The sequence below is a fragment of the Cibotium barometz genome, chromosome 14 (genome assembly GCF_041138505.1).
Source record: "Cibotium barometz isolate CiBa-2024 chromosome 14, ASM4113850v1, whole genome shotgun sequence".
NCBI lineage: Eukaryota > Viridiplantae > Streptophyta > Polypodiopsida > Cyatheales > Cibotiaceae > Cibotium > Cibotium barometz.
The window spans coordinates 43,848,464-43,874,491 of record NC_141059.1 but is presented as its reverse complement, the minus strand read 5'-3'; the positions used below and the strand labels follow the sequence as shown (position 1 = coordinate 43,874,491).

At 44.6% G+C, this 26,028-nt stretch overlaps 1 protein-coding gene across 1 annotated transcript in view; it reads left to right on the top strand.

The window, feature by feature from the left end:
* Nucleotides 1-26,028, top strand: part of LOC147632052 (uncharacterized) — a 78,561-nt gene that overhangs the window by 432 nt on the left and 52,101 nt on the right. The window contains exon 3 of the mRNA XM_086808632.1: nt 13,973-14,059. Within this exon, the coding sequence (XP_086664758.1) occupies nt 13,973-14,059 (87 nt within the window). The remainder of the gene's footprint in view (nt 1-13,972; nt 14,060-26,028) is intronic.

The following is a 26,028-nucleotide window of genomic DNA, read 5'->3' as shown; positions in this document are numbered from 1 at the left end:
GATTATATGGAACTATGTATTCCACCTATTTTACTTCACATACACACACTTGTACATACATATATATGATTGTCTTTTCAAAATAGATATGAATCATACAGCTGCACATGCTTACTTGTGCATGCGGTATAGCTGTAAATATATTTGGTAATAGAGTCAGAGAATGCCATGCATTTGTTAGCCGAGCGGTGGGATTGTGACCTCTCTCCACTGCTAGATTGGTTGGAGTAATTCTATTATAATTTGACTACAAAGTCATCCATGGTTACACGTTTTCAAGTTTTATAAGACCTGAATTTTAAGGTCGGGGATGATATAGGGAAAGTCCAAACAAATCCAACATACATGGTCAAAAGACTAAGGGGGTTGCAAAAAGCAGTGGGAGCAACAACTCAGTTTCTTGATTCGTATCGTGAGAATAAATTTTAATGGGGGCAAGCAGATGATAGACTCCAATCCAAGGACGGGTGGCGGTACAAAAGATTTTGGTCAGAAAGACAAACCGAAATCACACATGATTTGTTTCATAGCTCGGGTATCTTGATTAGGACTTCCTAGGCTGGTTAGCTATGGAAGCACTTATATAGAATGGGGATATTATTACCTAAGGGTCTTCATGGTGAGCAGCACACTACCTTCCCTGCAGGGTCCCTTGTCCTTTCTAGCTTGCAAAGAATACACACTCATAACCTTGAGTTCCCACATGACAGAAGCCAGCCACTTGAGCTTAATATTGACCTTGACAAGAACTCTCCACTCAACACCCATTCCATAGCAGAACAAGTGCAGTGGGCATGATGCGATGAATGTAGATGCTCCTGAAGGACAAGGGTATCTTTGGCTGGGTGATTTGGAATCACTTGGGGCTTCTTGTTTGCTTTGTCGTGCAGGTGAGTTCACGACGTGAGCAGGAAAGACGTGCCTGTGAGTTCACGTGAGCAGGCGGAAGTGCCCGTGAGTTCATGTGAGCTGGATGGGCAGGCCTGGGAGCTCGTGTGAGCCGAAACGAAAAGCACCTGTTGGAGAAAGACGTGTCTGTGAATTCACGTGAGCAGGCGGAAGTGCTTGTGAGTTCATGTGAGCTGGACGGATGGGCCTGGGAGCTCGTGTGAGCCTAAACGAAAAGCACCTGTTGGAGATCTTTCTGCAAGGCAGGACAGAGGATATTTGAGAGGTTTCACATGCAGGGCATGTGATCTGTTGAGAACTTTTAGCAAGGGATAAGTATTTGTGACACGGCGTATGCAGAGCACGTGACATTGGGTGGAAGTACATGTGTCGTATCTTTGTTGACCCTATATTCATTTGAATGTACTTGGAGCAATCATGTGTAGACCGTTGGTGAATCCCCGGGCACACCTGATCTTGTACTTGGAAGTAGATCCCTTTTGGAATAAAATCCTTGGGGGGGGGGGGTGGTCGGCCCATCTTCGGCCCCTTCTTTGGTGTATTGTGCAAATTGTTATTTTGTTGTGGTTGTTGCTTATGTCATGATTATGTGCTGTTAATCTTGCTTACTGTTAATACCATCCCGAAACATGTGCCCGTTGCAGCAGTAGCGGTGGGTGGGCGGACTTGACTGGCATGGGCTAGCTGTGGACAGTTAGGCAGTGTGGCTGGCCTGGTGTGAACAGGTCGAGCCTGAATGGGCTGGCCAGGCTGGTGTGTGCAGCCCAACCTAGTCGGTGATCGACCAGCCCACAACCAGGCCAGCCAGCCATGGGGGGGCTGGCCTGCCTGTGCACACTGCAAGGGGCTCCCAACTACCCTTCTTTCCTTGTTCTCGCAATTTGAGCCCACAGCCCACCACCCAACTTCTCTTCCTCAGCTCGTGAACAGCCTGGTGTGTAGCAACATCCCCAATCTTTTGTCAGCAAGCTTCCTCTTCCCTCCTCAGCCAGCATTTGTGCTTTAGATGGGCTCTGCTGCAATGTAGGTTCTGAGGAAAATAGTCTCCATGATTTTCTCTTAGTTGTCATTCTTGAGCCAGTTTGGCAGACATTGTAAATAAAGCTTTTGCTCAGCATAGTAGAGTACAGTAAGTGTTTACCTTGCTCGTGTTTTCTGGTCAAAGTCTTGCATTTTTTCTTCAATTCTGTGCAGTCCAGGTAGATAGGCCTTCATGACTTGTCTCCAACCCTTCTAGTAGTGTCGCTTTCTTAAATCTTTACCTTGCTCTCTCTCTACCTTGAGCAGTCAGATTTAGGCCATCAAGAAGGTCCCAGGAGGCATAAATCCACTTTTATGTCTTGTTATCTTAGTGTCATCCATGTCTTTTCTTACATTTTTAGGTTGCTATGGCCTTAGAGCCGAGAGATTTGTGCAACCAGTGATGTGCAATGTGTGTCCATAATCAGGCATGTCATGCGGAGAGCTTGTGCTGCTAATGGTGATCATGTCATATATGAGCCGCGTTGAGTGTTAGGTATTAAGTACTCTCAGTCAGTCATGTATTCAATGAGCATGTTCTGTAATGCATGTCATATTAGTGTGCCACATCAGCATGCAATGCCATGCAACAGTCCATGTGGCTCTAGTCTATGGCCAAAAGTCAAGTGACCCTTTGATCGGTCAGTAAGATTTTCTTCCTCAATATTTTTGTCTTTCAATGTCAACATGGATGCTTGTGAGCTGCATTAAATGGAATCATCCAAGTCATAATGTCGTGAGCCAACAACCATACTATAGTCTAAAGAACTCCGTCAGTCACTAAGTTGAGGCACATGAACTCTTACAGAATCCTAGCATATAAATGGTCTAGATTCGAAAGGCATTGCTTTCAAAAATTCCTTTCACTTTTTTTTGGGGGGCGAAAATGGCTTTTTACTAAAAGACATAAGAGCTTCAACAAGAAGCTATCTGAGCTTACTGTATTGCTATAGCAGCAAAGATACATAATATACAAAATACCAAGGGACCCCAACAATGGCACACTACATATTCAGCTTAATTACTTTTAAGTTCATTGCACCTTGACCCCCAAAACTAGACAGTAGTGATCCAGGAAGGGAACACTCAGTAATGCCAAGAGATATGTAACCCCAAAGCTTTACAGACTCCTATAAAGGAAGAATGAGCTGGCTATCTGTCCTGCAAAGGAATGTGGTTGGGAGAATCTTCCACTAATACACCCACTATCACTAGTGGGTTCTTCCAAAGTCTAACTCTGCTACTGATATAGAAAGAGGGTGGGCCTACCAAAACAATATCTTGAATGTCACACATTTTTACAAAGGAGCAGCACTTAAAGCTTTTCCAACAATATTTCAAATTTGGAGGAGGACCACCTGTACATTAGCTATACACTTCTGCTTAATATGGTGAAACTCAACACATTGTTTGTTAGAATCTTAAAAAACTAACTCATTCCTGAGTCCATAGACTTCTAATAGCAGGACAACTTAAAAAAAGATGCCAGGTATCCGCAAGTCTATTCCTACATCTCATGCCAGAGATCGTGTGCCTCTTTAACTGTTTTAACATCCAAGGGTAAGGTCCCAAGTAAGACCTTCCACAGGAAGGTTTTCATTCTTAGAGGAAGTTTGATTTCCCAGATTTTTTTGCATCTGGCCAACCAGACCTCATCTGCCCCCTTCAAGTTCGGTAGCTTATTCAGGTACCTTTCAACATGTGATATGCAGCGGAAGTCTTTGTATTGGTTGATCCTGTCACACAATATGCTCACACCGTCTTCTGTATCCTGAGTTTCGTGAGTTTAGCAATCCATTTCATTTACTTCAAACTTTAAAGAGATGAGAGAGAGATATGAACACTGTACACCAGATGGGGTCCCGAATTACCCACTGAAGGGCCCCCTATCCCGATAACGAGATAGTATTTGCTTTATTACTTTAGAGAGAATGACTTTGGACTGTAGATAAGCCAAACGCAAGATCTCGGAGGATCGGAGTATGGCTGATCTGTACACTGCTGTAGAAACACCTCAATGACTTGATCTTGAGCCTATGCACTCCTCCCAAGGGCATGAGGAAGGGCTGCACACCTGAGGCTCAAAGAAGAAGAAGGTGGACTGTTCTACACACTGTTAGAATGCTGAAAACACATATGAATGCTGAGTTACCTTCACCAGATGACTGCTGAATGTGTTGATGATGCAGAGAATGCTGGACACTGATGCAAACAACTGTTTCAAGGCTGGAAACTGCTGTAGACTGTTGCTTCAGGGCTGGATTCTGCTGTGGACAGAAACGCAGGTATCTAGAGAAGGCTGTGGACTGAAACGCAGGTGTCTTGGGGCTGCTGGACAGAAGCTGCAAGGTACTGAGGCTGCTGGACAGAAAACGCAGCACTGCTGCTGTACGGCTGTGCAAAAACGCAGGTGAATACGGGCTGATTCTGGCGTTTGAACTGAGGATGAACTGTGGGCTGAATCTGGGGGACTGTAAGGGCTGAATCAGGGCTGCTTTGGTGCTGAAAACAGGCTGATTGGAGGCTGATAGCAGGCGCCTAGGGCTGGACTGAAGCTATGGTTCTCAAGGGCTGGAGAAGAAAGCTTATGGGCACTAGGGCTGGATTAGTCTTGGGCTGAAAGCAAGAGAGAGGAGAGCTCTTAGCACAATGAAGACTGAATGAGCAAAAGTGGCTCTAGGCAAGCCTATTTATACTAACTGGGGGGTTGGTCATTTAATAAAATTAATATTTATAAATGCCCAATAATGCAAATAATGATAAATAAATACTAATAAATATGGGAAAAATACCAGATAAATCCCAGTAAATTCTCTAAGGCTTTGGGGATGTTCTAAATGATGCACAGGCATATGTATGTATATTATGCAAGATGCAGAGTGCTTTCTGATGCAAACCCTAAGGCTTCTACTGACTCTACATGCATGAATGATTCTCTCCAAGTGGGTTAAGGGACTTGACTGACTGACTGACCCACTAAGGGTGAGGAATGACCTACGTAGCTCGTGCCTGACTTATCCTGGACTGAGGATGTAAAATGGGGTCACGGCGTACGACAATTATCATCCTACTGGGTTCTAAAACTGTACAAATGTTGCACTTCTGATGATGAGCCATCTTGTCACCATGCACTGAGTGCAGAGTGCATGTGACACAACATTATCCCCGCTGATCATCTTCAAAAACAAGCTAGAGGTTTTGGGTTTGGTGAGAGGAGCTCCATCAGCCCAAGTCCTCCTTGAAGATATGGTGATCTCTCCTTGAAAATTAATCCTTTGTTCCTCTACCTTCTCAAGAGTCAAAGTAAGAAGATTTGTAGCTCGTCTTTCAATATTGAAAATGACCGTTATTTGATGAACTCCTCTCTATCCAATGGCACTTTCTGAAGTCCATGAACTCCTCTCTATCCAATGGCACTTTCTGAAGTCCATGAAGGGAGTGTTGTACTGAATGTAAGCCTACAAAAAAAAGTAATAAAGTGCAGTGCCTTTGTTCACAACTTGGCATCCCCGTCTAGAGATGTCAAAAGAATCAACTTCAGTGAGGTTAATAATCTTGGATTTCCTCAAATTGCAGAGCCAGAGGCATCTACAAAACATTGAATGATTCGTAGATTTTTATCATCAACCTGGAGGAAGAGAATTGAGTCATTTGCGAAGCACTGGATCACAAGCTCTTTGCTGAGGAGAATTGAGTCACACTAGTAATGTGTCCCTCCGTAGGCAAGTTCTAAGGCTCTTATTAGAGGATGGGTGATGACAACAAAGAGGAGAGGGGCTAGTGGACACCCTCGCCTAACATATCTTTTTTTAATAAATTTGCCTATTAGAAAAACCATTGAGAAGAAGACTAGATTCAGCTCCAAAGCATAGCACATAAATGATTGAGGCTATTATCTAACCCCATCTTGGAGAGGCCCCTACTAAAAAATGACCTATGTACTTTATCATAAGATTTCTCTAGATCAAGTTGCAACATTATACATTTTTGATTAGTGGGTTGTACTAACTCCTTGCCAAGCAGGACATTGTATATATTGTCGAGTATGGATCTCCCTTGAATGAATACATGCTGATTCTTGGCCACATCCTTGTGAAGTAAAGAAGATAGTCTAATAGCTACCACCTTAGCTAATATCTAAAAAATGACTACGAGCATAGTTATAGGTCTTCAATGTGAAAAGTTCACACAGGCTACTTGTTTGGGCACCAACTTGATAAGTCCCTCCTTGATCTTGTGCTGCAATTCCCCACAGCTAAATGCTTTGTTGATTATAAGGTCACATGTTCCTTGAGCTCAGGCCAATACTCAATAAAGAATCGAACTGTTAGTCCATCCCAACCTGATGTTTTCTCCTTCCCCATGTGCTTAAGAGACAAGAAGCATCATCCTCTTGAATTTGTCTCTCTACCTTGCTGGCTATCAATTATAAGCTCTTAGCCAATCTAATCTCATTTTGCTAGATCCCTTAGCCCATGTGTGAACTCTCCATGTCTCCATGCCCGAGCTAAGCCCTAACGCTAACCTGGTTAGTCCACATCCCTATCCCTTATCCTAGGCCTAACAATCCTACTATACCTCGTCTCCATACCTCCATAGTATATCAACCACTATTTCATGGATTTTTTCTCTTGACCCCTTTCCCAAACAGGTTATGCTCTTGTATGGCCCACACCATGCATCTTCTGTGTGTAGCATGATTGCAAAAGGCCTCTCTTTTAACCCTATCTTTCAATCCTTTGACATTTGAGGAGATACCATCCATGAAGAACAACTGACTACTTATACCAAATTCTCAGGCAGAGTCACATGCACCATCTCATTGTTAGAAGGATCATCTTCATCCACCTCCAAAGCATCAGCTTTCTTAGTCTGCCAATTGAACTTTTGGAGAGAGGGTGGGCACTGGCTCCATTGCTCAAAGGGAACAAATGAGTTTGTAGAAAAATGCTGGTGGAGACAAGGGAGAAGATTTTTCTTGCCTCTAGTGTTACAACCCCACGGATCTCCTAAACGCAGAACACGAGTGATTAGTACAAACCCCCCAAGAGGGGTGTAGGCTAGCTCACCACCCAACGGTAGGTTCGTGTCCCCGAACCTCCCCCAAGCCTCCCCGAGCCAGAGGCTAAGGTTCCAATCCCACGAACCGTGCGAGTCAGCACTCAATAAACGGCTGGTGAAGCCTTTGGCATGACCGTCCGTGCTCCGTCGAATCCAATCATGTTCCTAACGGTAATCTTGGTCCATCATAGACCACAACGTGAATAACTCTCTGTGAACAATAATAACCCAAGTCTCACTTCTATAGTGGTTACTCCTGCTATAAATAAGTGTCTGGTCATAAATAGCTAATACACTTGGTATTATTAATGAAACCGGCCTCTAGTAGAAACCAAAGTGCGGTAGACTAGCAGTCACCCAAACCAAATGTAGTGCAGCAGATAAAACAAATATATGGGAACTAGAGTGCTCCAACACGAAAAAGAAGAACGACACCTGGTGGCCCCAAAGCTTGGCACCCCTTTCGGTATTTCTTTATTCAAATTCAATGGAAAAGTTTAAATGAGTAGTTTAAATGAGTACATGGCCATTCATGGCTTGTATGTTTGCATGTCCAATTTGCCAATCCTCTGGACCTCTTAGCATAGAGGTTACACACAGCTTTGTGTCCCAAAAACACCACACTGTTATCTCCTCTAATCTGCCAAGACAGTGCATCCATGAGGCCTTGAATATGCATCTAACTGACCCATGCACATAGCCACAAACTCAGCCATGAAACAGTCCACAGACTCTTCCAAATCAGTCCAAAAACTTGCCCTGACTTAGTTTGACACTTCCTGCAGTCCCACCTGCTCACAAAGAGAGAGAGAAACTTAGTCCTTGTGTCACTTTTCACAAGAGAGAGGAGGCGTGAGAAAAGCTCTGTTCTGTCCTGCCCTCTTTTCTTGCAGCCGCCAGCAAACCAGCACCTGTTTCCACGTGAGAGAGAGAGAAATGAAATGAAATGATATATTAACGTCTTCAAAAGGCCAAAATGACCTATGAGACCAAAAAGGTTACAACAATTGGTGGATCTGATACAATGTCTGTGTAAGAAAAGCTAAAAACAACTAACTGAAACTGAAATAACTATGAGGAAAAGTACGGTACTAGGAGCTCCTAATGGATAACATCTGGGAGGAAAACCCCAGCAACAAAGGTAAGCATCATACACATCACTATCCAAAGAAGTCTCTCATCGGTCGATGGCGGATATCCTCAATGTCCTCCATGGTGAGTACTCTGACTGGACGTCTCCAACTTGTGGGTGAACCTGCTGTCCAGCCCTGCACTCCCTGCTGCAGTCCATGCCTCTATGTCCAGCTCTGCCTGCGGGATGCACACAAGAATATGGCTGTACGCTTGCGTGTACTGCAGCGCAGCCCGACAGCCAGCCCTCAAAAGCAAGAGAGAGAGAGAGATTCAGCTGCGCCTGTATATACTGTAGCACAGCATCCAGCCAGCCTCCTTCCAAAAGCCACGAGAGAGAAAGAGATTCAGTCTACGCCTGTGTTTTCTGTAGCGCAGCCCGACAGCCAGCCTCTCCTCCAAAAAGCCAGCGTGAGAGATTCTGCTGCGCCTGTGTATGTTCCAGCGCAGCCCGCCAGCCCTCCTTCCAAAAAGCGAGAGAGAGAGAGAGAGGGTGCTGACCAAAAAAAAAACGTAGGTCCCCAAAATAGCCTAAGGCTTTTTATAAAGGTTATAAACCTTTGAACCTTTGTTCCTTTTTGTCCCCTCCACACATGGGGTTATAAACCTTAGTTCCCTTTTGTCCCCAAGTATGAACCTTAAACATATATCTTGCTACCATGCTCACACTTATGTTGCACAAATTCATAGGGTCCTGACATACCCCCCTCTTGAAAAATGGCAAGTGCCCTCGATTGCATTCTGGTGATACAACAAGACATCCAAAGTGGAACCACACTGATAATGAAGGCTGCCCAATACAGTAAGATATCAGCCATGTGATCCAACTAAAAGTGAAAAGTACAATATGGCAAGATCAACGTCCCAATCTCTCTGTGCCATGTATATGTAGCAACATTCACTGCAAACCAATGGTGTAGTAATAGTCCAAGTTGTATACCACTGTGAACCATACACAACCACAACATCCAATGTGACTAGTACACATATATCATAGAAGTCCCATAAGTAGATGTACTATCAGCTGTCAGTACCTTCGGGTGAGACAAAAGATGCACCAACCTCTAGATGACATCTGAGCCTGTATGAAGGGAGCGGAGGTGCTACCCCCCTCTTGAGCATCAGGCAATGCTCCAGACCTATGCTCTGCTGAACTTGAATGAGCCGTAGCAAGAGTTGGCTCCAACTCAAAGGCATCAAGATAAAGCTGCAATACTTGAGGTGAATGTGCTAAGTCACCCTCCTCCCACTTCGCATCCATCGGTGAATAGTTCTTGAACTTCACAAGATAGCGACAAGAAACTTTACCTCGTATCTTTCTTTCCTTATGCGCGAGTATCTGCTCGGGAATAAGAACCTCATCAAGTTCCTCCACTTCCAGTTGAGCCTCATCTGATACATCCTTAGGCACATCCCCATGGAAAGGTCTAAGTAGACTCACACGAAATGCATTGTGAATCCTCTAGTGATCCGGTAGCTTCAAAGGATAGGCTATCTCACCGATCTTTTCCAATGCCTGAAAAGGTCCATAATAGCGCATGCTCAATTTAGGGAATAGGCGCTCTTTATCCTTCATCTTTTTGAGCCTAGCTTTCTCAAATCGCAAAAGAACCTAGTCACCCAATGTAAACTCTAATGAACGCCTGTGACGGTTTGTTGCCTTCTTTTGCTTTTGTTGAGTTTTTTGGAGTGCCAACTTAACTCTCCTATAAGCTTCATCCATGTTCTCCATATACTGGTCAGCCTGAAAGATCTTATCCTTTGTGTGCAAAATGGGTGGTACCTTCTTCCCTCCTTCCACAATATCAAAAGGCGCCTTGCCCGTTGAGGTATGGATGGTGTTGTTATAAGCGAACTCCAAGTTCTCCTGGTACCTGTTGTTGCTGCATTCTTTTGTCTTTGACAGAGGACGACTTCTTCGGCTTCTCGGAGTTTGTTCAACATCTAGTGCTGAGAGCGGGTGTTAGCACATTCATCCCCAGTTTTTGCCCATTTCTGGTGTCCTTTTGGTCCCTTTTGCATGGCCCTTGATTGTGGGCTGGCCATCCCTATTTTACATATTTTTCTGGAATTTTCCCCAGCCCGTTTGGTATTTTCCCAATCGGCCAGCTCCTCTGCTCCAGTCGGCCAGCTTATTCAGCTCTAGTCGGCCAACTCTCCTCACCTATAAATATGTGGGCCTGGCCTCTCACTTTTCATTCAGTCTTGTACATATTTTGCTCCCTCACTTACGAGACTATCTGTGTCTCTTGCTTGGGACTGTTTTGCTTCAATATATTCAGCATAGTTGCTCCATATCTCTCTCTCTTGCACTCTCTATTCAGCACACTCTAGTGCCCCTTTGCTTCCCTCTGTGCACTCTTTCATCTTCTAACGGTCAAACTTCACCTTTTAACATATGATGCATTGCCTAACAAAAGCATCAACATCCCTTCTCGAGGTCGGCCAATAAAAGAAAGCCTCAACGGCCTTTACCATGGCCTCAATGCCCTTATGACCTGCATACGGTGGAGCATGACTTTCAATCATAACCTTGAGCCGTAATTGCCTAGTAACACACAGTCTACCATGCATCAACAAGAAGCCATCCCTGAGAGTATAATGATCATGCTGCGGACCCTTAGACAGCTGATCATAGACCCTACCAAAATCCTCATCTTGGGCATACTGCTCTTTCATCTCATCAAGCTCATGATGATAAGCAAGTGAAACTGCTGAGACCCGTGGCTTGCGTAACAAAGCATCTGCCACAACATTCTTTTTGCCTTCCACATGTACAATCTGAAAGTGGAACATAGACTTAAAGTTGGCCCATCTCATATGCGTCTCAGAAAGTTTAGTTTGCGTGAGGAAATAACGTAAGGTCTAATGATCTGTCTGCACAGTGAAATCAGCCCCAAGCAAATAGTGTTTCCATGTAGAAAGAGCATGAATTACAGCCAACATCTCTTTCTCATAGACCTGTAAATGCTTCTCGGCATTCTGTATTATACAACTCTCATAGGCTATCACATGTCCTTCCTGCATGAGAACTGTCCCAATGCTGTTCCCACATGCATCACACTGGACAACAAAAGCTTTTTGGAGATCCGGTAGTACCAATACGGGATCCGAAGTAAGCTTTTCTTTAAGCTTTTTAAAGGCTGCAATTTCCCGATCAGCCCATCGAAACGGAGTTCCCTTCTTTGTTAAAGCATGAAGGGGCGAAGCAATCTCAACAAAATACCGTATGTACTGCCCGTAATAGGAACACAATCCCAAAAATCTGGCCAATTGAGAATTGCTTCTACTTTCGAAGTATCCATACGGACTCTGTCTTTAGACACGATGTGTCCCAAGAAGTGTATTTCTTTCCAAGAAGAACTCACTCTTCTTGCCATTTATGACCAACCTATGCTTTCGGAGTTTTTCAAACACTATGGCCAAATGCTCCCTATGTTCCTCCTCTGAGCGTGAATGCACAATCATGTCATCAAACGCTCTATTAGGTCGGAAAATCCTGTCCATTATCCTGTTAAAGGTGGCGGGAGCCTTTGTCAAACCAAAGGGCATGACCAAGAACTCATATAGCCCAAAGTGATTCTTACAAAAAACTAAGATATCTTTGAAAAACACTACAATAAAATTTTGATATTTCAAGAATATTCTATTCATCTCTCTATTGACAGTAGCCAAAGCATTAGTCAAACTGAATGGCATGACTAAAAACTCTTAATGATCAGTTTGGGTTCTAAAGGCAGTCTTGAAGATATCTCCTTCGTCCATTTGAATTTGATGATAAGGTCAACCTTACTAAAGACTTGGGCTCCCTTAAGCTTATCTAGCAAGTCATCCACTGAGGTATCGGATGTTGATTCTTGACAATAATCTTGTTAAGTGCATGATAATCGATATGTTCCATTCTTCTTTTTAACAAGAAGAATTGGAGCACCAAATGGAGAACTACTGGGTCTAATCAAATTTTTCTCTAATAGTTCTTCAACTTGTCTTTGGATGTCTTTTTTCTCAAGCATGTTGACTTGATAAGGAGCTTTACATGGAGGTGAGCTATCGGGAATTATCTCAATTCTATGGTCTTTTGGATGAGATTTGGGTAAGTCAAGAGAGGTACGGTTGAGTCTTTATTCTCCTGGAGTTTCCCCTTCCATTTTCCATCTCCTGTTAGAGCCCTCTTGCATGTCTTTACTTTTTCCCAGTCTTGTCCGTGGTAAGACCATCTTCTGTTTTCCCCTTGAGTCTTCATTCTCCTGGAATTTCCCCCACGAGCACTTGTGTGCTTAAGATCTCGATGACCTTCCCCAGTTCCCCATGCTACCAAGTGGTTAATATAGCAAACGGCAACCAAATTTGGATTTCTGTAGTTTGCGGCGTTTACTTTGATGAGATGAACACTTCTATCACCCTGGATGACCACTTTGAGCACCCTAATACCTCTCTGTTTCGACTTTTATTGAAAGTCAACTATGAGAGTTGACCATCCATACGGTCACATAGCGCAGACGCCCCCACAGATGACAAAGATGTCTCGCTAGTACGCCTTGCTCACTTAAGGTACATCAACCGCTTTCCTGCTCCCATTGGAATTGCTGCTCATCATCAGCCCCGGAAGTGGACCGAGATCCTCTGTGTTGTCAAGGAGAAGGAAACATTTTACGTAGCACCTCAGAACAGTAACATTCTGAGTGTGGGCATGGTGATAAAAGAGATCACGCCCAGTGAAATTAAGGATGACATGGACGAGATCGACAAGGTGAGGCAGTAGAATAATAAGAACTTTCATGCCGATGTGCTTGTTAGATGGGTCGTTTGATTCATGCACCAGGAATTTTCTATCTCCCGTGCTATTAGAGCCCCCCTCCATGTCTTTACTTTTTCTTAAAATGGCCAAATCTCTCACATTGGTAGCAGTTCCCCAACAAAAGCCCCAAATGGTAACTTGATCTCCATATTACTTGTGAATCCCAAGCTCACCAGCATGGATTTGGGGGTCTCTTTGAAAGCATTCCGAGAAAGACAAACCTTATTAGCAGCTTTTCCCAAGGATGGATCAGTAGGAACATATGAGGGTCTACATACCTGCCTAGAAAGGTCCCGAAGTGTAAGCCATAGCCATGGGGATCGATCAAGGAACTCTACTTGTACTTGGCAAGCTTCTGCCATACTGTTATTGATGTTACAGGGGATCCCATGAAGAACATGGATGAAGTTATCTGTCATGAACATAGGAGCTTTTGCGATCAGTTTAGGGACCCATTGGGATTCATGAAACAGCACATCGTAGAAGTCCCTACCAAGAGAAAATCTGAGCAACAGATTTAACATTCAATAGTTCCTTCTCAATCCAGGCCACAAGGTCGGTCCTGTTAGAGACCTTACCAGTGCAAAAGAGGATGATAGTACTAGAAGCAAAGAGTCCAATCTGCTTGTCAAAAAAGCTCTGTTGTAAAAAGGTGGATACTTGGCATACTCCTGAGTTCTCAGTTGACCCAGCCTTGTCAGTTTGGGGTGTCCTTTATTTGGCGGCATGAGCTATGCAGCTTCAGGTCTTTTGTAGACATAAATAGCTCTCTCTCTCCTTTCACATTTTTAAGTTATGGCACTTTGTTTTAAGATAGTGTATGCCATTTTTTTTTTTGCGTTTACCTTCCGTGCCGCCTCTCTAATGTGCATAAAATGTTCCTTTTGAAAGATGTAATATATTGTTTGTGGACCCTTTCTCAAGTGGCCATTGAACCATGCTGCTTAGAAGGGAGCGTGGGCTTGAAACAAAACAAAAAATGCAATATATTGCCTCGGCAATGTGTAGAAGTTTTTGTTTTTTATTATGCAATTAAATGTGGACTACTTTCAGGATAAGGACCATGTATTGGCAACAAAGGCTGGAAGGCTCAAATTTACAAAGCCAAACAAGTTCTGGGTGGAAGGTTCTCAAAAACGTGTAAGCTGCTTGATTTTTGCTGTTGACTTGGTTAGCTGCTTGATTTTTGCTATTGACTTGGTTGTTTACAATGCTGCAAATTAAGGTCATAGATCTATGAAGTCCCAGTGGTACTTTGTTATGGGTGGCTATCAAGCATTCTCAAAAAAATGTAATAGCAGACGAATAGTGCTCCAAAGTAGGAGTCAAGCTGGCTAATCTGCTGGGGCCAGCAATTTTAAGGCTGTAGTGTAAGTCAATAGAAAAATAATTTACTCAAGCTATTTAAACTAGAGGGCTGGTGCAGTGGGTTTAAGCATCGGACTCCTAACCAAGAGATCTTGAGTTCAAGCTCCACTACTTCTTGAATTTGGGTGCCTCTAAATTTCGGTGCTTTGTATGGAAAAAATGTGGTCTGCTGGCTTGGTTATGACATTGAAGACTGAATAGTACATGTACTATTTAGGGGTTGTTACCCTAAATAGTACATGCACAGAGCGGAATCAAGATAAGCATTGGAGTGTGCTGATCTGAGATGTGCAAGAGAGAGAGAGATATGAAACAACAAAGTTGAATATACTGCAATGAAAGCAATCCCGAGCAAGAGACATAAAAGGTCTCATAAGTGAGGGATATAAAAGATGACCAAACTACTGAAAAGTGAAGAGGCTAGCCCACCTATATATAGGTCACGAGGGCTGGCCGACTGGAATAAGAGAAGTGGCCGATTGGACAAATAGGAGCTGGCCGACAGGAGATGAGTCACCTGACCTGGGAAAAATACTAGGAAGATATGGAAAAATAGGGGTGGCCAGCCCACAACCAAGGGCCATAAAAGGGATCAAATGTGGACATAAAACATGGGCAGAATATGGGGATGAATATGCTAACACCACCTCTCAGCACCAGCAACTCTGATTGTCACACCAAAGAAGAGTAGGTCCAGTAGGAGGAAAGCCAAGTGCTCCCTCTGCAACCAAATTGCCTCACATGCAGCATAACAAATAGCACGATACTCCGCCTCTGTAGACGAAAGCGCTATAGTAGGCTTCTTTTTATTGCTCCATGAAATGGCTCCTGACCCAAGTGAAAAAACACAACCAGTGGTCGAATGCTGAGTATCTGGATCTCCAGCCCAATCTAAATTAGACCATCCAAGAAGAGTGCACCCTTGGCCATAGAAGATGCCAAAGTCCAAAGTACCACGCAAGTACCGAAGAACCCTGAGAGCACACCGCCAATGCTGCTGACGGGGTTTGGATGTGAAAGAACTCAATAAGCTGACTGCGAAACAAATGTCCAATTGGGAGTAGATCAACCATACCAAAGAGCTGACGAGAACTTGATACTGTCCCTGATCAATCCGTGGAGAAGCATCAAGAAGAGAAAGCTTCTCACTAGTATCCATAGGAGAAGATACTGGTCTATATCCAGTCATTTGAAATCTGTCAAGAATCTCCGGTGTGTACTTCTGCTGAGAGAAGGCCAGTTTATGAGAGAGTGGGACATTGGTATCTTTTTCACGTCCTCTCATTCGGGACCCTATTGGCAGCACAGGGCTCCTGATTGGTTGAGATCTCCACCTTTCTTGGTGTGAAATCTCCATTTTGTAAAATTTTTTCATACTTAATAGAAGTCTCCTTTCTGAAAAAAAAAAATCTGTCAAGAATCTCTTCTTGTGTACTTCTGCTGAGAGAAGAAATACCCTTAGGGTCAGCCAAATCTCAAAGCCAAGAAAATAATGCAAAAGGCCAACATTTGCCATCTCAAACTCTCTCTCCAAAGCATCCATGACTGAACAGATCCTCAGAGAATAAGAACCTGTAAAGATAAGGTCATCAACATAGACCACAATAATAAGAACTAACCGCCTCTTTAAGGAGGATATAAAGGTTCGAATCTGCATGAGAACGGCGCAGGCCAAGCTTCTGAAAGAACTCATCAACCCGCTGCTGGTATCAAGTTCGCGGAGCGTGCTTGAGACCATACAAAGCTTTCTTCAGCTAGTACACCTGATCTTGTGTGCCTGGAACCTCAAATCCCGGCGGTTGATCGACATACACTTCCTGTGTAAGCTCTCCATTCAGGAAAGCCGACTTGACGTCCATCTAGAATACGGGCCATTTATGATGTCTTGCAAGAGCAAGAACGGTGCGAATGGTAGTCATCCGGGCCGTCGGAGCGAAGGTCTCATCGAAGTCGACTCCGGGGCGCTAAGCATAGCTGCCATCAGCTTGGTACTTCGTTTTGAAGATCCACTGCACACCAATCACCTTACCCTGCTGTGGCCTAGGCACCAAAATCCAAGTGCCATTCCGTTTAATAGCATCTAGCTCTGCCTGCATAGCATGACGCCAAGGCTCATGTGAAAGAGCCTCGTCCACAGAAGTGGGATCAGAAGGACCATGAATAATAGAAGACATAAGAGTATAGTAAACAAACACGTTGCCCTCATGAATTTGTTTCCTTGAAACTCTGGAAGATCACCTGAGAGAACCAGGCGGAGGAGCATAAGGAAGCTCCAAAATCACGAACTGCCTGAAAATACCATCCAGGCACCGATCTGCTTGAACTCGTTGGAGGAGCAGCAGAGGAGTCATCATCATCATCTGATTGAGAATCCACAGCCGGAGGCGGCGGCGGCAGCGAAGGAGGCGGAGGAAGAAGGAGCTCACCACCCCCCTTAGAAGATGCAGGAGTGTCGTCGAACACCACATCACGGCTCACAACAACTTTGCCGGCCTGTTGATCATATAGACAATGTGCCTTGGACACAGAACTGTATTCGAGAAAAGTTGTGTGCTGAGACTTGGAGTCCAACTTTGAGCGATGCTTCTTAGGCACATGTACGTATGTCGAACAACCAAATTCCCGCAAATGACCAACAGAGGGCTTCTCACTATGGAAAGCCTCATGGAGTTTTATCTGGAAGAGCAGTAGTAGGAGAGCTGTTCTGAATATAGACGGCAATAGAAGCCACCTTAGCCCAGAAACGTCGAGGTAAAGAAGAATGCTCAAGCATAGCACAGGCGATCTCCATGATAGTCCTATTCTTCCTCTCTACAACTCCATTCTGTGATGGAGTATATGCTGTAGTAAGCTGTCTCCGAATGCCATGATCCTTGCAATATTGCTGAAACTCCTCGGATGTAAACTCTGTCGAAATGGACAGCGAAAAATGAGACAAGTGATGTGGAGAACAAAGCGCAGAAGTGTAGAGAGAGAAGGTGTATAAACTGAGCTATATACACTAGATCCGATACTAAAATAGGTGTGGGGGCAAGGGTGATATTTATACCACCCTCCACTACTGGTCGGCTAGGTCCGACAGGCAGCCTGAGATGTCCACGACTGAAGAAGATGCAGTCGGCCAGCAAAAAATCCAGTCGGCCAGGACAAGTGCAGTTAGCTAGAGAAATACAGCCCCCACGACCAGAAAAATAGGGAGAAATATGGAAAAATGGGGAAAAATAGAAAAGGCTCCTGGACGGGCAAATAACCTTTGCAGCCACACAAGCTCGCAAGCAGCACCACAAGCAGCCCGGTACTCTGCCTCTGTTGATGACAAGGCAATAGTTGGATGCCTCTTGCTGTTCCATGAAATAGCTCCTGAACCAAGGGTAAATCCGTAGCGTGATGTAGATCTCCTCGTGTCTGGATCTCCTCCCCAGTCTGAGTCACTCCAACCTTTGAGTCGGACTCCATCCGTCGTTCCCCCTCTAGTGTCATAGAAGAGTCTAAGATCTTTCGTACCTTTCAGATTCCACAAGATCCGCAATCCTGCGTCCTAATGAGTTTTCAAAGGCGTGTGCGTGAATGAGCTCAACAGCCCCACGAGAAAGCTCAAGTCCAATATGGTGTTCAACAACCAAATCAATGAACCAAACCGCTTCTCATACAAGGAGGCATCAACCTGCTTACAAGGATCATCAACTCTAACTTTGGTATGCCAAGTCCTGGGAACTTGCTGAAGACCATACAAGGCCTTCCGAAACCTGTAAACCACCCCTTTGAACTCGGAACCTCAGAGCTTGGAGGGTGCTCAACAGACACCTCCTCCTGCAAGTCACCATCTGCCACTTGCATGGCTTTCCTACAAGTCCCTTGGGAAAGAGCTTCCTCAACTGCAGTAGGCTCTTTGTCGCGAATGATACGAGACATCAAAGCATAGGTCACCTGTAAAGGTTCCTCTAACTGACCAATGCAAGAACTGGAATGTCCCTGCCTACTGCTGCCAACATCTTGCAAGCCATCCACCGTCTGGTCCCAGAAAGCCAAGTGTACAGTGTCCACATTCACGTGGTCATGACGTGACTGCCACAAATCACCTAACTGAGAACCTGTAAGAGAGAGTGCTGAGAGTTTGTAGATCCCATTCTCCACTCCGCCTTCCCATACAATTTGGCGTGTTACTTTGTCCCGTAGAGCAACAAAATGCTCATCAAACTCCACTTGTACGCCAGTCCTAAAAACTTCATGCACTGACAACAGATGAAAACCAAGGGATGGGACATAAAGAACCTGGGAGGAATGCTTCCCCCCTCTGTCATTGGGAACGATCTCTAACCTACTCTCACTGTGAATAGGAATAGTGGACTTTTCACCAATCAGGATGTGACTTGCGTGCCTTCGAAGATCTTGTAATAACTCTCGGGAAGGAGTCATGTGCCTGGAAGCACCAGTGTCTAGAATCCAGTCCCGAGTGTCCCTAGCGGTGAGTCCAACCGCCTCCGTGCTCGAAGAAGATGAAGCATCTGTGTCCATAATCTCCAAGTGCACAAAAAGCTGGAGTCTTCACGGTTACTGCTGAGGAATTTGCACCCTTCTTGGTGTTCTGCTTAGGACATTTCCTCCAGTAGTGGCCTTTCTTGCCACAATTGTTACCGGGTCCTCTTTGCCTTCAAGGCGTCACGATCCAAGTCGGGCTTTTGCTTTGAAGACTTCTCTTGTGAAGACTTCCCTTTGCCCTTATCGTGGCCTTTCGACCGCTGGCTAGTCAAGGCCTCAGAGCCTCCGTCTTGTGGAGGTTTCGTAAAACGCTCTTCCTGGTCTGAGACCATAGGCACAAGCTCCTCCCAGGTGATGGTGCCGAGCCTAGTAAAAAGCTGAATACTGAGAGGTCAAATGAGACAGCAAAGTTCTCCTTCCTAGCTTGAAGAATCTCCTGCTGAAGAGCCTGCAACTTGTTGATGTGCTCCCGCATCCTCGAAGACTTCGCAGGATACATCACCCGTATCCGCACTTCCAAGGAAATCCGTTCATGGGTGATACCCTGTTATACAGAGAAGCCAAATGTTGCCAAATCCCTCTGGCTAGCGTCATATGTTTGATATGATTAATCACCTCTAGTGTACAATTAAGGAAGATGAAAGAACGCACACGGGCATTGTAACATACCCATTGTAAATAACAATGTACTTGCTTCAGAGTTGAAAAATATAACATACCCATTGTAAATAACAATGTACTTGCTTCAGAGTTGAAAAATATAACTTAGTTTATCATTTTTACGATCAGAAAACTTCTATTTTTGGAAAATTAGCCATTTTTGCTTAGAAATTTGTAATTTTGAATCCAAATTTGGAATCTACGCATAATTTTACGCTTAAAATAGTTTTTTCTGAACAAAAAACGGGTATCCGGAATGGGTTTAATTAAGCTTTTAAGCCTTTAATCTGCGAACTTCCGACCTAAAATAGTAACTATCCAGGCGTCTAATCAACGAACGGAACACGCCCCCATGGTCACGGGGCAAGGCTGGACATTTTCGTCAAAATTTTTTTTTGACCTCCCCCGGGACGACGGCGAGCGGCCGGCGTGGGCTCCACCACGGGCGCCGCCCGTGAAACGATCGACAATCCACCCGGGACACCCAAGTGTGTACACGACCTAGACGCACCCTCCAGCACACCCCTACACGTACCCCCTCCTCCCAGAACCCTCTATCCACAGGTGTCGCGCTCTCTCTCTCTTGGGGACACCTCCACCCCCATGTGTCACACTCTCTCTCTCTTCGAGACACCTCCACCCCCAGGTCTCTCGCGCCCACACTCTCTCCCGGACAACTACACCACCCAGGTGTCGCCTTCTCGCACCCGGACGTCCACCCTCCAGCACCTATAAAAGGACCCTCCCAGCCCCCTTCTCCGAATAAGCCCCCAGCAAGGCCCTAGGCGCAAGCGCTCCCTCAAGCTCTAGGACATGTCCTACACTCTTCTCCCCCCCCCCCCCCCCCCCCCTCGTGTGAATAGAATTAAAGTGTGTCCCTTGCCTTACTCTCCCTAGGCCTCCCTAACCATGCACTCTTCTCTAGGCCTCCCTAGGCGTACACTCTTCTCAAGAGCTCTCCAAGTTAAGGACACCTCTCAATTCCCCCCCCCCCCCATATGCGGCGACTTAAACTTAGGCTAAGAGGTCTTTCCTACCCATAAGCCCAACAAGCTTTTCCTACCCCAAACGGACTCCGTTTTCGAATCCGTTTGAACCAGTAGAATTCTCTCTTTTCTCTCCAAGTTCCCAACCTCTTATATTTACCCCGTTCTCTCTCTATCCTCTTAAAACTCTAGTGCTCCTATGGCGCCGAAACGCCGCCGAAATGAAGAACCACGCGCTGCCCAAGGAGGGAATGAAGCAAATCGCGTCCCGGCAACAATCGACTTCGCCCCTCTTGAAGCGAATAGGCACGAAAACGATAACCAGGTTGGTCATTTAACAAGTTTAAGTAAAATTCTCTCTTATGAAGCTTAATGCAAAGATTCGAAATAATAGGAAAGGAACCAAGGTTAAACCCCTAGTATAGATGGCCTAAAGTACCTTATGGTTACTCTTAAGTAAAGTTATAAGAAAATAATCTTGCTTTTGAATCATTGTCTTTCCGAAACGATGGTTTTTGTTAATGTGTGAATTCATTGAATAAAGGCTATGTCTCTTTTTATTGGATATACTACTGGTTTATTGCTAACATGCAGGTACAGCTTCTCCCCCCCTTAGCTAACTCCGTGCTTGCCTGTGTAGCCGGGCGGAGGATATAGCGAGGCCGGGAGTCGGCCCAGGGCAATCCCCTCCTATGCCACTGGGAATTGGATTTCACCACCAGGGTGATGTATATATGCTGCCTAGTTCTGTGGGTCCAGGCTAGTGCGGTGACTTAACCCCCACCTCATGAGGAGACGTCCCCTCCGAAGGGCGAGAGGGTTTGGTACAAGCGGCAGTACCTGAGGGAGTGACAGGACGGCTTGGCCCTCATCGGCTGGCAGACGACGAGGGGAGACGGTCCGTGAGGTTTACCGAGCTGGTTGAGGCAGGAAGATCGAATTCTAGATCATGGTTGTGGTTGTGGTTGTGGTTGTGGTTGTGGTTGTGGTTGTGATTGGATTGTGGTTATGGTTATGGTTATGGTTTGGACATGGAAGTTTGGATTGGAATATCGGCCCGGTTCCAGGGTCTTTGTAAATATTTTTCACTGTAAGTATGTTTGTTGATTTCAATGTTGTGCTAAGAAAGATTTCTTTTGAGGAATCAAGTGTAATTAATTAACAAAGGAATTTGTTTTTAAGTGTTTCACAGTGTGGTAGGACTTAATTAGAAAACAATTGAACGGGTGAGTGTGTGGAAAGTGGGAGAATGGATGCCCTGACGGTACCATTCTAAGGATGGGTGGACCTGATCAGTCGGGTAGCTTTCTACTAGTCGTAACTTACGATACTTAGGGAATAGTAGAGTCCTGAACAAGACTTGTTTTAGGGGACCGAGCCAGCGGCCGTGCCTCATGAAATACGGGGGGAAAAAGGCGTTGGCTTCCTTGAACCAAGTGTGGGTCTTGTTCCATCTCCACGCACATTCCATGCTGGGTATTAGAATTTCCTTTAGGATGACTATGCTTCCGCTGCGAGATAGAGTTAGGTCCCTCCGTTTGCTCGTAACCTCGTATTTCTATGAGATCGAGGTGTCGTCAATCGGAAAATAACACGAGACTTAACCGCCTATCAAAAGGATTCCCTCGTCCTACGGGTAGGGGTCTTTACACGTGGTATCAGAGCAGGTTTAGACTTGGGAGATTTTATATTGTATTCTCTTGTTGCTCTAGGAATTCTTGTTAAACTAATCTAGTTACGGCTGGACACAGGAGGACGAGATGGATCCCTATTCTCGCTTCCTAGTATTCCAATGCATGTTCATGACTGCTTGTCGCTCTTCCGAATTTGAGTTCCGTGACACTATGATGCACATTGTAGACAAGCTAACCCTTCCTCATTACACTCGCATCGAAAGGGGATGGAACAGAGTTGAGCATTGGCATCGTCGATCTACCTATTTCATCATTCGAGCTGAGCACGTCGGCAATCTCACCAACGACTTGAGGTGGATCCGATATGCTGAGATGTTGCGGATGGTTCGCCTATTCTGGTTTATTGGCACTCCTCGTGACACCTATGTCACTATCGATGGGAATCGCATGTTGCATAATCGATGGGTTTATGATAGTGTGACTCAAGTTGTATCCCCTGATAGAGTAGCCGTTACCCGTCTTTCTAGACGTGGTTTACCTCCCCTACCAGAGACTTATCGAGTTCTTGAAACCATGGGAGAACCCCTCTACTTTTTCAATGCTACCACCGCAGATCTTTATTAGGTTCCCTAGAGGACTACCATGTAAATAAATAAGATTGGATTTAGTCCAATCCTTGTAAATGGCTTGGTTCACTTGTAAATATTAAAGCTTGGAATAAAAGGTTTTGATTTTCACACTCATTGTCTTATGTGTATTAAACCGCCTAAGTGACATGATTCTAAATTTAGCTTCATATTGATAACCAGGATCGTCAACTTCTTGCTCCCTATGCATTATATACAGATATACAGGAGAAGAAGCTTCTCCTCAAACAAATGCAATCTCCCTCATTTAATGGTTCTGGTTCAAAGATTGAAAGGGATACAGAAGTTTGGATAGAAGTCATGGACGATTACTTTTCGGCTGCTGGTACAGGAATTAGGAATCAATCCATGCTTACCAGATTCCGTCTTACCGGGGACGCCAAACTTTGGTGGAAGCAATGGTGCCGAGATAAGGGCGTCACTGAAGATACCCAAACCTGGAGTGACATTAAGCAAGCTGTGAAGAACCGTTATCTTCCCCCATCTCATGAATCTATTAAGATGAATGAGTTCTTCAGCCTCAAGCAGGTTAGCTTAACCTTGGAGGAATACTACTCAAAATTTGTCACACTTGGCAAATATGCTCCACCTATGTCGATCACTCAACAAGTGGCCCGATTTTGCCAAGGGTTGAATGAACCTTTGGATTCTCGCCTTGAAGCAATGAGGCCAACTTCATTGCAATAAAAGCACCTTTGGTCTCCATAGGATTCTGATGTGGAATTAGCATAACTGCGGGGGATAAAATTATTGGGGTACTGACCAATAGTGTTGTGGCGGAAATTCGATTGGTAATTCCTCTGAAGGCGCCCCCTTGGGTTAGACTCAGGATAGACTCTCCTCTTTGCTTGACCACTCTTTACTTCTTTAGCCAGAGGTTTGGCTCGGGTAATCCCTACTAAAAGAACTCGAGATGTCCGCATCTCGGCACGAACTCTGGGTAATTCTTTTTGAGGGTTGACTCTTCCTCCCAAGTGGCATCCTCCTCAGGGTAATCTTTCCATTCCACTAAATGTTCCCTAAGGATTCTATTGCGAAGCACTCTTTCTCTAGAGTCGATGATTCTATTAGGTCTCATTTCAAGGACTCCTTGAGTTGGCATTACAACTTGTTCATCATCAAGAACATGATCAGGATGAGGCACATATGGCTTTAGTAAGCTTACATGGAATACATCATGGATTTTGAGGTGGGTCGGGAGGCGAAGTTTGTAGGCATGTTTTCCCAAACATTTGATGACTTCATAAGGCCCACAATACCTTGGACTCAGCTTCCTAAATTTTCCAAGAGATAAAGAACTTCTCTTTGGCCGCACTCGAAGAAAAACTTTGTCTCCTTGCTGGAAAATTCTTTCAGATCTTTTGGTATCAGCATAATGCTTCTGTCGATCCTGGGCGGCTTTAATATCCTTACGAATAGCTTTGGTTTGTTCTTCCATTTCTTCAAGCATCATCCTAGAGGCTTCAACCTTTAGTGTGGGGTCAGAGAAATTTAAGAGAAACATTCCTGACCATAAAGAGCTTTGAATGGTGACATCCCTATGCTTTGGTGATAGGATGTATTGTAAGAGAATTCCACTAGAGGGAGATACTGAATCCACTTCTTTGGTTCACGCCCACAATAGGCTCTCAGGATGTCTTCTATATAACTTGATTAACTCTCTCAGTTTGACCATCTGTTTCTGGGTGGTAAGCTGTACTGAAACAAAGTTGTGTTCCAATAGCCTGGAATAATGATGTCCAGAACTTTGACGTGAAGTCAGAGTCCCGGTCACTGACTATTCTTTTTGGCAATCCATGAAGCCTAAAGATTTCCTTGATGAAAAGGCGGGCAATATCAGAAGATTTAAATGTCTTCTTTACTGGGATAATATGGGTCACTTTGGTAAGCATATCCACAACTACTAAAATAGAATCATATCCTCCCTATGTTGCGGGAAGACTTGTGACAAAATCCATATTGATATATTCCCACTTCATCTGAGGAATGTCCAGAGGTTAGAGTTTCCCGGGCATTTTGATTCTTTCAGCTTTAATCCTTTGACATGAAAGGCATTGTCTGATGTATTGAAGGATATCTCTCTTCATTCCAGGCCAAAAGTAACTTCTCCTCAAGGCATTCAAGGTTTTTGCATAACCTGGGTGTCTTGCTATACGGGGCTATCATGAGCTTCATACAAGATCATCTTCTTCAGTGCAAGATCTTTGGGAATACATAACCTATGCATGAAGTAGAGGCATTCAGCATTAGGCGGTTGAAGGTGGCGGGAGCATTGGTTAATCCGAATGGCATGACTGTAAATTCATAGTGGCCATAGCGGGTATTGAAAGCGGTTTTGGAGATATCTGATTCCTTGATCCTAATTTGATAGTAGCCAGACCTTAAATCCATCTTGGAGAAAACTTTGGATCCATAAAGTCTGTCAAGAAGTTCGTCGATGCAAGGAATGGGGTATTTGTTTTTGACAGTGACCTTGTTTAGGCCTCGGTAGTCAATACAAAGACGAAGCGTGCCATCCTTCTTTCTCTGGAAAAGAACAGGCGCTCCCCATGGGGAATTACTAGGGCGAATGAATCCTTGCTCAATGAGCTGCCTAAGTTGTTCCTTGAGCTCTATGGCTTCAGGAAGAGACATTTTGTAAGGTCTCCTTGAAACTGATTCAGCCCGATTAACTCAATCCCATGATCTACTTCTCGAGATGGGGGTAGTTTTGTAAGTTCCTCTGGAAAGATATCTGAAAACTCCTGGAGCCAAGAGGGTTCTAAATCTGGGTTGCTTTTTTCTACCTTGTTGAGTTTGACAAGGAAGATCTGTTGGCCCTTGCGCACTCCCTTAAGAAGGCGATTAGCTTTGACCAAATGAAATTTGGGTTTACCTGTTACTACCTGTCCTTGACTATTCTTAAAGGTGATGCTTCCTTCAGCACAGTGAATGTCAACATTGTTTGCAATTACCAAGGATTCCATCATAAATCCCTAATGGTAAGCTTCTGAAATACCCATGGGTTGATTCACCACCCAATTCAAATTCAAGATCTCCCACACAATGTCGGGATACTTCTTCTTTTCCACTAGGTAACTCAACAATCATTGCTTGGGTTGGTTTTTGATCTAACTGTAACTTACGCAAGCATTTTGGAGAAAGAAATGAATGCGTACTACAACAATCAATCAAGAGCTGGAAAGATCTACCTTGATAAGTAGCCGGAGCTTGAATAACAGAAAACTGCTGATTAGGTCCTTGATGTTCTACAGCTGCATGAATGGTGGCTTGCTCTTCTTCTTCCATCTCTAAAGTCGGTTCACCAATCATAGAGCAGACACGGGCAATCACTC